General features: G+C 40.5%; 1 protein-coding gene across 3 annotated transcripts; it reads left to right on the forward strand.

Annotated features, from left to right (window-relative positions):
* Positions 1–6,428: 6,428 nt before the first annotated feature.
* Positions 6,429–12,247, forward strand: LOC118410631. 3 transcript variants are annotated; one of them, XM_035812412.1, is made up of 7 exons: positions 6,433–6,617; positions 7,289–7,669; positions 9,119–9,912; positions 10,393–10,549; positions 10,767–10,916; positions 11,517–11,617; positions 11,905–12,247. In XM_035812412.1, the coding sequence occupies exons 2-7, from the start codon at positions 7,295–7,297 to the stop codon at positions 12,098–12,100; spliced, it is 1,773 nt and encodes a 590-aa protein (XP_035668305.1). In that variant the 5' UTR covers positions 6,433–6,617; positions 7,289–7,294; the 3' UTR covers positions 12,101–12,247. The 3 variants fall into 3 exon arrangements, with proteins under 3 accessions (XP_035668307.1, XP_035668305.1, XP_035668306.1); XM_035812414.1 differs by lacking the exon at positions 11,517–11,617 and having other exon boundaries at positions 6,429–6,617; XM_035812413.1 differs by lacking the exon at positions 6,433–6,617 and having other exon boundaries at positions 7,218–7,669.
* The last annotated feature ends 359 nt before the right edge of the window (positions 12,248–12,606 follow it).

The raw sequence follows: 12,606 nt of genomic DNA on the forward strand, positions 1-12,606 counted from the left end.
TGGGTCTATGCAGCACTAACCTCTGAGGCATTGTAGTGTTTGAAACAGAGAACATCCTCTGGACCAGCATCAGGCCTGTACTCGATCTTCTGGATACCTACAAAAAAAGGGAAGAGAAGAAACTATATGTATGATAGTAGAATGAAAATGACATCACTATGATTGCCAGATTCACCTTGCTGTGTGACTCATTGTTATTGACTGTATGACTGTTTGATTGTATGATTTGCAATAAACAATTTTTTACTCAAAGGCCTTTTGACAATCTCTAAAGTACTAGTAAGAGTTGAAAGGAAACTTAAGTACTAAAGTACTTTCCTGTCATCAAAATAAATTATGACATAGATAGAACTTTAGATAGAACTTTATTGCGCCACAATTGTAACATGTGCAGTCCTTCTACATTATTTAATAAAAACAATATGTCTGCTGGACATTTCCTCACAGAGACATGTTCTAGGAAATTAATCAGCATAGTTATGCTCCTTTATAAATATTCACCATGACAGTGTCTATTCAGTGTATACTGAAGAAAATTACAACAAAAATGATTCTGCAGGAAAACCTGTTTCCACTTAACGCTAGTTCACCTTAATCTGTGGTGTAAACCTAAATTCGTTGTTGCAAAAAACAGATTTCAGGTCAACGACGTGGGTTTAAAATCAACATTTTCAAAATGCAATGTGAAACTACCTTCCATCGACTTATCGATCCCAAATTACCCTATTTTTTATATACAACGGATAAAGGTTACCCTATGAATAAAGGTCAATAATGAGGGTCTGCTTGCTCTTTTCGGTAAGGCGTAGGCAGCCTATTCTTATTTTTCGTAACTCGTAGGGAAAATCATCTTATCTACGTTATTGCGAGGCGACCAAATTTAGCGTAATTGCCTTCCTTGATTTAGCGTAATACATAGGGGTTCTTCTGAATTCAGCGTAAATCGTTGTCGGGACCCTCCATGTAGACCCTCACTAATGTTAACTGTTTAATAGATGATGGATTACTGAAAAAGAGCCGCCGCCGCCGCCAGGGGAAATTTTGCTGCCAGACTAAGCTTACTTCAATAGCATTTCTATCAAAAATACACATAGTTTTAGCTTTAGTTATAGAGGGCGACGCCCCCAACATATTTTCACCATTTCGAGCGGCAAAGGCACGAGCCGTTGCAAGGTAGGTTCGGGGAAATTTTGAAATCTAGACCCTCTGAAATGCCATTTCCTGCATTTTGAGGGACAAATTTTGCTTACAGACTTAGCTGAATTTAATGACACTTCTAATAGAGAAAACGATTTTTGAGGGCGACGACCCATTTTGCACTATGTCGTCGTGAGCCCCGAAGACGCAAGAGAATTCTGGAGTAATTTTGAAATCAGGACACTTCAAATGCCATTTCCTGCATTTGAGGGGAACATTTTACTTGTAAACAAAGCTAAGTTTAATAATGAAATTTCTACTAGTAAAAGGGTCGTGGGGACGACAACATTTTCCCACCGTGTCCAGTGCCGAAGGCGCGAGTCCTCGCAAGGGAGGTCCTTTGAAATTTTGAAATCTGTACCCTCTGAAACGTCATTTCCTGTATTTTTAGGGGCACATTTTGCCGGTAGACTAGCGAGATTTGTTGAAATTTCCATTAGTGAAAATATGCACAAGGGTTTCAGCTTGATTTTGTGTGTTTCATCTTATTTTATCGTGGGGGCGTCGCCCCCACGACCTATTTTTTGTGGGGGCAACCGCCCCCACTGCCCCCATGGTGCCGCCGCCACTGTGAATGACCAGTGGTCTAGTTCTATGGACTGTGCCATTATGGGTTTAGGGCACACAACTGTTCAATGAGTGGATCCTTGGCTAATTTTGTTTGTTTGTTTTATTATTAATATTTGTTTATATTGCATACCCGGCCTTGCACTGAAGAATAAAGAGTGTAAGCTGCATATCTGAACAGTTTTGTTTTGGATGGACCCTATTGGTACTTTTTCGATAAGTGTGTATATGATAGCTTTCAGCTCGGTCCAACTTTACCCAAATGTGTACCCCGCCCCCATGCAAGTGCCCCGCCTACCTAACGCCCACCTCCCATAGCTAACGTACTTACCTGATAGCCTTGCACGTTTGCACACATTTTGATGAGCCTGCACATGTTTAACTTACCTGGAAAGAACTCCCCGTCTACCCCATCGGCTGCGGCTCTTTTCTTGGCCTTTTTAGACGAAGCTGGTGCAAAGGAAGACATGTCTCCAGGGGTACCGACCGACTAACTTGATCAAACTCACAGGCTCTGGCCTCTGGGCACGCTGTCAGCTGATCGTTGACTCGGACTTTGTACGCATGCTTTCTGTCAGGTCGGTTAGGCGGTACCACTTACTGAGCCTGAGGGGGAGGTCACTTATTTTCTAGCTTCATATGTGTATAAAATTATATGATATCAATATTTCATAACAAGTTCTTTCATCTATTAATTATTCATAACACCATACATCAACGTTCGTATAAATAGAACAAGGGATATTCATTTTTATACAGCTTAGACGGAAATAATCTCCCATGCCAGCAGTTGGACTCGTCTTTGTTTGTTTTCATTGCAGCACGGCTGTTAGCCCTTGGCCCAGATCTAATACAGATGGTTGTTATCGACTGTTATGTAACTGGATGAATAACATGTTTACAATAGAGACAATAAAACCTTTAAAGTGCATTTATTCATTATTTCCAATTAACTGACATTTGTCAACCACATACAAAGGCAGGGTAACTGGGTTCATAATTATAGTATTCCTACCTATCTAATTCTAGTATTCAATATGATAAAATCATGCCCTGTTCATATCTATCTCTTCCCATCTTAGTAGATGTTTCATCCTTTGTTGTACAATATTCAAATGATATACTAGTAGACAGGTTTTATTGTTACACAAAATGAGGACCAATGAGGCACCATAGGCTAGTTGGGCACAGCATTCACCACTTTTCAACCACTGAGATACTGTTCTACTTCTAGTACTTAGAGTATACGCGTGTAGAGTATGCATCGGCTGTCTTTACTTTTATTATATTTCAGCCATACATAGTATGGTGAAATATATTGTATTCGTAATGTTTCTTCTTCTTCTTCTTCTCCTGTCAAATCTTCAAAGTGATTCATCTCCGCCGTTCCTGGACCGAATGACCTGAAATTTGGCACAGGGGTAGAATGGGCCAATACCTTGATGCTTTTTTCTCAGTTTTTTTCATATCTGCCTCTAAAGTGATTTTATTGAGATTTTTTGGTCAATTTTAGACCAAAACTGTATATTTTGGCCCCTGTACCCTGGTATTACAACCAAATGATCTGAAATTTGACAGAGATGTGCCTTGATAATGCCCCCATATAAATTCGCTAACACTTTTGGTGTACAGTACAACGAAATGCTTATTTTTGCGATTTTTTGACCAATTTTTGACCAAAAAAGGACACTTTTGGCCCCTGTACCCTGGTATTACAACCAAATGAGCTGAAATTTGACAGAGATGTGCCCTGATAATGCCCCCATATAAATTCAATAACACTTTTGGTGTACAGTACAGCAAAATGCTTATTTTTGCGATTTTTTGACCAATTTTTGACCAAAAAAGGACACTTTTGGCTCCTGTACCTTGGTATTGCAACCGAATGAGCTGAAATTTGACACAGATGTGCCTTGATAATCCCTTCATATAAATTCAATAACACTTTTGGTGTACAGTGCAACAAAATGCTTATTTTTGCGATTTTTGGCCAATTTTTGACCAAAAAAGGACACTTTTGGCTCCTGTACCCTGGTATTACAATTAAATGACCTGAAATTTGGTATAGATAGGCATTAGATGCTTGGTAACAAGATTCAAGTAAATTTTTTGACATAAACAACTTTAAAATGATTAATTTTGGCACTTTTTTGAGGGGAATTTGCTTTCTTTTGGCCTCCTGACGTGACCTTCCGTGACCCCGCACAGAGCCACACCTGTGCGCGTCAGCCGGAGAGTTAATTGAATCAAAGACCTAGCCAATCAGCGAAGAGGAGGCCAAAGGCTAATTAATATTCATAAGCGGGGCCTCATGATCCCGCATATAGCAGTGTTCTCGCCAGGGGGAGCGAAGCCCGCCCAAGGCTCTCGCATTTTAGACTATTCAGAAGGCTTTATATTGTATCAGTTCTTAGGGGCATATCTATGATAATCGCAGCAGTCACTTAACTTCTCTTCAGGAGTTTAGCGTAACACTATTTCAGGTCAAACCGTCAAAGGCAACTAAAAACAAACTTTAACGTTACTGAGTTCAACAGTACTTATAACTTGTTATCCGAAGTTAAACGCTAGCGATGGTATTTTCGCTGCGCTGTTAGCTCCGTGCGACTGTTGTTGACGGTCTTATAACGGTATATTTTGCACCCCTGTACCCTGGTATGAGTAACATTTGGTATAGATAGGCATAAGATAGTTGGTAAAATGATCCAAGTGAAATTTTTCGGCATAAAGTACTGTAAAAGGCTTAATTACAGCACTTTTTTGGGGGGAATTGGTTTTCTTTCGTTCTCCATGCCATGACCTTTCGGACGTTCACCCCACAGAGCCGACATCTGCACCTGCGTCTAGCCGGCAGGAAGAGTTAATTCAATTAATGGTTCAGCCAATCAGCGAAGAGAAAAGCGAAGGCTAATCAATATTCATAAGCGGGACCACACAATACGTTAACTTGAAGACTCAGGCCGTACAGACTTCTCGCCAGGATTTTTTCAAAGCGTCGGACAGGGGTCCGGGGGCCGCCGAATGTCCCTGGCGGGGTCCAGGGGCAGGGCCACTGTGGGGGGGACCCAGGTGGGCGAAGCCCCCCCGGAAGCTCTTGCATTTTAGACTATTGAGAAGGCTTCTTTTATCAGTTTTTTTAGGGCTATATCTACGATAATCGTAGCAGTCACTTACTTCTCTTCAGCAGTTTGACTTTAAAATATTTCGGGTCAAAGCTTCAAAGACAACTAAAACCTCATAAACAACAAACTTTACTTAGCTCAACAGTATACAAAAATATTGTACGGGTTGCCATCCTTAGTTGAAGCGCTTATTTATAGCGCTAGTATCTTCGCTGCGCCGTTAGCCGCCGTGCGACTTTTGTTGACGGTCTGATATCCCTACGTCGCCGCCTTGCTGATATTCCCACGGACATGTTTCAAGAAAAATACCCAGCAAAAAATGCTGTTCTGCGTCAAATTCTATTCTATAAAACATGTGGGACTCAGTGTTACAGCCTAAATATTTTGTAGAAGCACCGCTGTAGGAAAGAAGGTCCAAGCAATGTAAAACATCACGTAGCATGAAGTTCGCTGTCAACTGGCACACAGCACATGACTGTTTGAAACTCTAAGTCTAATCAACAGCCGTGTTTGATTGATAGCCGGCGGTCCTTTGATGAAGTCGGCGAAAGGTGCGTTAGTTAGAAAATCTGCGTTTAGTTTTGATACGTAATTATAAGTTAGACAGTGGCGAGAATGATTATTTTCTCATCAATATTTCTCTTCAGAATTATTTGAACTTAATTGTACATCTAAACAATTGGCTTACCTGTGCAATGTTTATATGATTAATGATCAGTGTACTGAAATCATGTGTAACGTATGGCTCCTAGTCAATAGATCAGCATTTTCTCTATAGTGACCACCTGTCTATAGTGGCCACATTTCTAGTGCTGTTGTTGTTTGACATAAACTTTGAACATTTAAATTGTAAGTAACTTTAAACTGCCAGAGTTTCAGCCCAATAAAACACTCTCAGCGCCAGGGTATGAACAGACTGACCAGACAGACGAAAATAAATCCTCGAACAAGGTTCAATCGTATCTTCCGGGTCTGGCAGGAAGTTGTTAAACTAAAATAAGAATAGGCTCGATGGCTGATTGCATACAAAGTAAAACAGTTTAACAGTTTTACAGCTTGAAGAAAACAAACGCTCCTACAGTACCTGCACCTGCTTGATAATTATTAAATCGTATGCCCTACTTGAATAAAAAAAGTTCACTGCAATAATAAATGTACCCACATCACAAGGAGCTTATACTTTTTTAAACTTACACCTAGTTATCGTACTGAAAATTGTTAATGACATTACATGAAGTCATTCAACAATTTTCAGTCATGATGAAAATTTTCTGAATGGAAGGTGTGATTATTGTCATTTTCTGAAAAATAGAAGCAAGCTCTGTTTTTACCTGGAATCAATTCACAATACCAGTCCACTTTGGGGGATAATGTACTGTTAAGAGGATGTTCCATTTTTGCGCAGGGGTGATTTGGAACAGTCCAATGTTGCGTGGGAAGGGGTATGGCTGAAATATGCTGTATTTGCTCTTAAGCAAATGTCGGCCTTTCTAGTTTATTAAGTGCATTCATTGCGAGTGGTTTAAAATGGTTAGATACTCCAATAGTTCAATTTCTATCTCTTTCTCTATTCAAATCACCACCCCCGTGCCATCAACAATTGGACTTGTCCAAAACCTTTGAACTTCCGGGTTTTGATATGGCGGCCCTCCCTTGTCAGTCCCTAGTTAATGAGTAACCAAGATTGACAGATCGACAAAACCCCGCTACATGTAACTTATTGTAAGGGAGGTAGGTGCTTTGAATGCTGCAAATGTCCTCCGGGAAGTACATGGGCGTTACCTGTTCACTGACCAATATCGAATGGACTGGTACAATGTATATGTGTTCTGCTTTCAGTTTCATTGTTATCATGTGATCCGACTTGTCGTGAACTTGACTTTACTAATGCCAATGGAGGTTCACTTCCTTAAGTATTTTGTACTACTTGTAGCTTGTCATACATACCGCTATATACTTTGAGCTTCCGAAAACAGTCATGGAAATCCTATATATGATGTCATCAAGCGTCGATTGCATTGCATATGAAAGTCAGTTATTATCAAGCTTAACCTGACCGTGTCCATTGCTCTCATACTATCTACAGTCAACCTCAGCTGCATGCCCGCTGAATATCTCCTGAATCGCTTACACTTCAGACACACTCTTTTAAAGATATCACCGGTGCACCATGCAGTATAGCCTTTTCCTGCGTATACCGGGTTTATTTGTTTGTTTGGGTTGTTGTTGTTGTTGTTGTTAGGCTTCAAATTCTGAACTTCCGGGTTTGTCAGTTAATAGTCTTCTCATCAACTTCAACCATCTCTAAGGCTTTTTCTTGATCATGGCCCTGACCTTTCGGTTATGAATTATGAATGTTCATCAACGTTGTTTTTTATTTTCAATCATAAACGTTACTACAGATCAAGATGAGCTCAAACAGCTGCCATTTAACGTGGAAATCCTTGCAACAGTACGCACAGGACACTAAGAAACTCGAGTTGGACTTGCCACACATCGAAGAACATTACAATGAGACACTCACCTTTCTCACAATGCGTTATGGCAACCTCAGAGGCTTTATGCTCTTCAACTTGGATCAGTCTAGAGAAGCCGAGAAGTCGTTTAGAAAAGTCTTAGAAGTTGATCCCAGCAACTTGAACGCCATAGGAAATCTAGTAGTTCTGTATGAAGAACAGTTCATGTATGCAAAAGCTCGGGAGATGCATGCAAAACTGAAAGCGTTACTGAAAGAAGGTGGAAACAATGGTGAGGCGAGACAAGCAAGGGCCACCGCAGAGCAGGTAAGTTGAATAACCTTTGAGGTAAGGTTTCGCAGAGAATGATGAGAATGTAATTTTTATAGGCTTATATGTGCTTATAGGGGTCCTTAACTTACGTTTGAATGTCCCACACTAACAGTGAGAGAAGAAACAAAGTGATACGCAGAGATAATTTTCGTTCAACAAAAAACGAATGCAATCTGTACTTGTTGAACGCTATACACACTAATACAAATATTTAGATTTTAGTTCATGAGTTACTTAATGGGTCATTAAGGGTTAAGGCACAACTAAGATTTGACTAATCTATAACCAAGAATTCATGCGGACAGTTGCATGCATGTCTAAGATTTCAATTTTATGCATAACTAAGATTTTTTTTTAATTTATCCGTACGTAAGACTTTAATGCTATGCTTACCAAAAATCTAATCCCATGTCTTTCTTTTTGTTTCTTATTTCATTTGATGCATACCTGGGATATATACGAACTTTGAGCCTGCACGAGAACTTTTTTTCGTGTTCTAGTCTCTCGTCGGATAGATGTTAATTTAGAACGAAATGATGACGCACACCAAAGCATGACCATCAAAAAACTGTTTTAGTTGTCTGGCGATTTACTGTCCCAATCTCTGAGAAATGAAAACAAGCACGCACGCAAAACAGTTCAAATGGTTTATCATTCATAACGAATAACCTTATCACTCTCATTGATGAGCATGAGGCCATTCTATTCCATAAGATGAAATAAAATTATCTTGCTCATCAATATCACTCCATAAAATGAAATGGAATTATCATGGTCATCAATGATGGTGATAAGGTTATTCGTTATAATGAACCATTTGAACTGTTTTGCGTGCGTGCTTGTTTTCAATGAGCCCTGCGAACATCAAAAATTGATAATTATCATCATCATCATCATAGTAAACAATAACTCACTCACTAACTCTGTCAAAAAACAACATAACAGTGACTAGAATTTATAATAGCAAGGGTACTCGTCAATAGATAAACCCGGAATTCTGTATCATCCACAATGGTGTAAACAGGTTGTCTGTCGTAGGTTTTCATAAAATCTTCGATAGACATAGATAATCTTAAGCATAACAACATTAGATAGGTATGCGCATAATTAAAATCATAATCAAAATACATGTTAAACTGAAATCTCAGGTCTGCATAGAATCACTCCTTGTTATGGATTTAAACTCTTTTCTATGCCTAAATGCAAACCATTAATGAACTAAAATCTCACATAGATTTGAATACATTTGTATCTCATTAAGCTTTCTGGTAGTTTACTACTCTCCTGTTTATATTCTATAGCTCGCGGATTAACTCCTTTTTAGAATATTGGCTAGGCAATTGTAGTTAGAGGGACGATATCAATGCCGTTATGACCATAAAAGTTTAATTCTCTCCCTAATTATGTAGCAAGCTTTGTGGTATTTTCTCTTTCTCGTGGCAGGCCTTCGCTATCCAATGGTTTGAACAAGACAAACGTGATTTCGGACATCTCGCGTATTTCGAGGAGGCAGCTCGGCGGTCCGAGTACGCGCTTCCAGAGGAGAGGCTGGCGTGGAAGTTCCAGTGCGGTCTGGCCGTCTACAGGCTCTACCTGCAGTTCTTACAGGCAAAGGCAACAGAAGAGAACATCTTATTCACACGATGTAAGGCTTTGGCATACTTCAACGATGCCATACAGGTGTACGAGAAACACAGACCCGATAACTCCAGGGACGCGGCGCTATGCTGGGTCTTCATCGGCATCATTGTTCTGGACACGGAAGAGTCGGAAAGACATGACCTTTTCAACAGTAGTCAAGTTGCAGAGACCACGCCAAAGGAATGCTTCGACACAGCGCTGAGCTTGAGTAGGACGCCGTATGTGGTAAGAAGGATAGGGGAGCAGCTTGGAAGACCTGAAATGAAGGAGTACGCCAGGGCATTGGAGATGTTGGACGAAGCGCTTGAGCAAAACCCCAGACGGTGCGGGTGGTTCTGCCACGATAGAAAGGGTATCATTTATTTGCAAATGTTCAAACATAAAACATCGTTGGAAGGACATTCACCAGACACCATGCTGCAAGAATCTCTAAAGAACTTTAGAAAGGCAGTGCAATTTAAGAAAACTTACACCGACTTCGACTGTATTGGACAGATTCAATTGGAACTTGGTGACTACCAGTCAGCCATTGCTGCATTCCGACAAGCTGTGAATCATGGGATTGACGATCGGTGTGACCCAGGTTTGACACACAGGTAGTCTACTTCAGTTTGATTGATCTTAGTTTGGACTCAAGTCCGGTCTTTTCTGGTCTGTTTATGTGGACAGTATCTATGCACCATGTATACATATGTCTAAGCTTTGTGCTAGCATCAAGTCTCCCATTGCTGAACACGCTAGTATTTTAAAACATTTCAAATAGCTTTGTGAAAATGTGTGATATCCGCTAAGGACTGTTGTATACTTTTACAAATGTGGTCAAATCCACTGACAAATCCTTTGGAAGAAAGATATTTACCATTTTACAGCTTCACAAACCAGTACCTGAGGAGAAATGAAAGGTGCTTTATATATTGCATATTGGTTACCTGAAATGTGCTTAACAGATATGTTGTACACAATTGCTATGGCACAGAAAATAGACCAACATTTGAGGACCGAATAATGACATTGAAGGAACGACAAAAGAGCATGTTTACCGTGGCTCAAGCTTTACATCTGACATATCGTTTCAGATTGTGGGCCAAGTGCTTGGAAGAGTTAGATGAATTTGAAGGCGCAGAGGAGCAGCATTTCACAGCCAGGATTGTGGAGCAGAAACTTGCCCAGTCAATGCCCGGTCAGCCTATCCCAGGGCTCGATACTCTCAGGCCACTATCAGCATTCCGGCAGGTCAGTCCGTCAGATAAACTACTTGTTTTTTGTGCATTTTGGACATATATACTAGAAAATTAAGCAGGTCTTGACAAGTGATTGTTTTAACGTGAGGGAACTTCATCCTTTCACACATTACCCACAATGCAACTCGATACACATGCGAGATCTAATATGTGAACCAGCTTATTCTGGACAACACATGATGCCATCTGAAACATTTCATCTATTTCAGGTGGAGAAGCCCAGAAACAAACAGGGCTACAAGTACGACTTCTTCGTGTCATATTCCAGTAAGGACGACGACTGGGTGGTGGGAGTTCTGGTCAAGACTTTGGAGGAGAAACACGGGTTCAAAGGCCTTGTACATGACAGGGACTTCCAGGTATGGTATCAACTCTGCTTTCATAATGACAATAAAGCTACCATAGCTATAAGATACGATGGCTTGATCCTGATATATCTACGCTTCTAGACATCCTAGCAATGGTGGGCCGCGTAGAAGATTGATGGCCAGAGCAACCAGACCACGATCGTACGCAGCGCTGTGAAGAAGCCATGAGCCTATAGATCGTGGGCTTACATTGCCACGTAGAGCTAAACAAAATAAACTCGCTACAATTCACAGTTGTCACGTTAGTTGTGTGCGCGCGCAAGTTTATTTTAGGGGATAAAATATTGTCACACTGACTTCATAATGATAAATAATCCTGAGCTTCTATTTCTGTTCTTTCTTTATAAATCAGTCTCAGACAACAAAGTCTGCAGGGAGACTCGCTACAGAGCCCCGGGCAGCGAGAGCTTGTTTTATCCACTGTGCCGAAATGTTGTAACACGCTATGCTTTGTTTGGTATATGTATATGCATGAATACAACCACTTTGTATAGACATATTAATGGCATGGAGTCTAAAGGAATACAGAAAGTTGAAGCAATGTTGTATGATGTAGACAAAATGTGTAACCATAACATAAATCACTTGCAGGTTGGAAAATCTATAATTGACAATATCTCCTACGGGATCGACCAAAGTTTCAAAACCATACTGGTCCTGAGTGAAAACTTCCTCCGAAGCAACTGGTGCAGGTGGGATGCTTTCTTGTACTGTCCCAGTTGGTTTATTGGACGATAGTAACGTTATATCACGAAATTGATCTAACAGTCTTATGGTTTGAATTCTGTCAACTGGGCATGTGCAGTGAAATGTATTGTGGGTATGATGTCGAAGTTGAAGGCCCTGGAGACACAAAGAAAAGTTGTCTACATGTTAGGGGTCTTCGTCTTTTGCATTACCCACAATGCATCTTACTGCGCATGTTGTTATTTGCATATAGAAGACACCCCATGACATGGCGAAATTTCCACATTCCCAGGTACGAGATGCAGCAAGTCCATCTACGGGCCATGAAGGGTCGCGGGGATCACGTGATCGCCATCCTGTACAAGCCGTGCGAGGTACCTGACGACATCGCACACCTGACGTACCTGCCGTGTAAGACTGACGGTCAGCTGGGTCCTGATGGCTGGAGGAGACTGGAAGATGCTCTCACTGATTCTGATGAGAGATAACTTTGATAGAATGCCATGACTCCCGCGTATGCACCTGATTCGTCCCCACTAAATCATCATGATTATGAATAATGATTGATAGATTTGAAAATAGCCTGTATAGTGTTACAAACTCCGTTACAATTTCTGTGCAATAAACTTTGAGTTATAAAGACAGCATCGTTTCATTTGATCATTTTTTGTATCTTGGTATTTTTTTTATCTTTATCTATCAATTCTGCTGTAATTGTGGAGGACCTAAATAGAATGCAAAATTTGACACATTTTTCATCTTTAGCCCTAATCAATCAACTGATCTAATCAATCAAATTTCACTCCAAAAAAATTATGTCAAAAGAATCTATTCGGAGTCGTACTGCCTTGATCACTCTGGTCTCCAAACGTCTGACAGGCATCGCTGAAACTTCAAGGTCGAACGTTACTGATTCCACCCTAGAGCTCTTCTATGTGCAGATGGTTATTTAGATAATGGAATTGGTCGAAAACCTTCACCAAGGGACAATTAT

Source organism: Branchiostoma floridae, chromosome 2, assembly GCF_000003815.2.
Source record: "Branchiostoma floridae strain S238N-H82 chromosome 2, Bfl_VNyyK, whole genome shotgun sequence".
NCBI lineage: Eukaryota > Metazoa > Chordata > Leptocardii > Amphioxiformes > Branchiostomatidae > Branchiostoma > Branchiostoma floridae.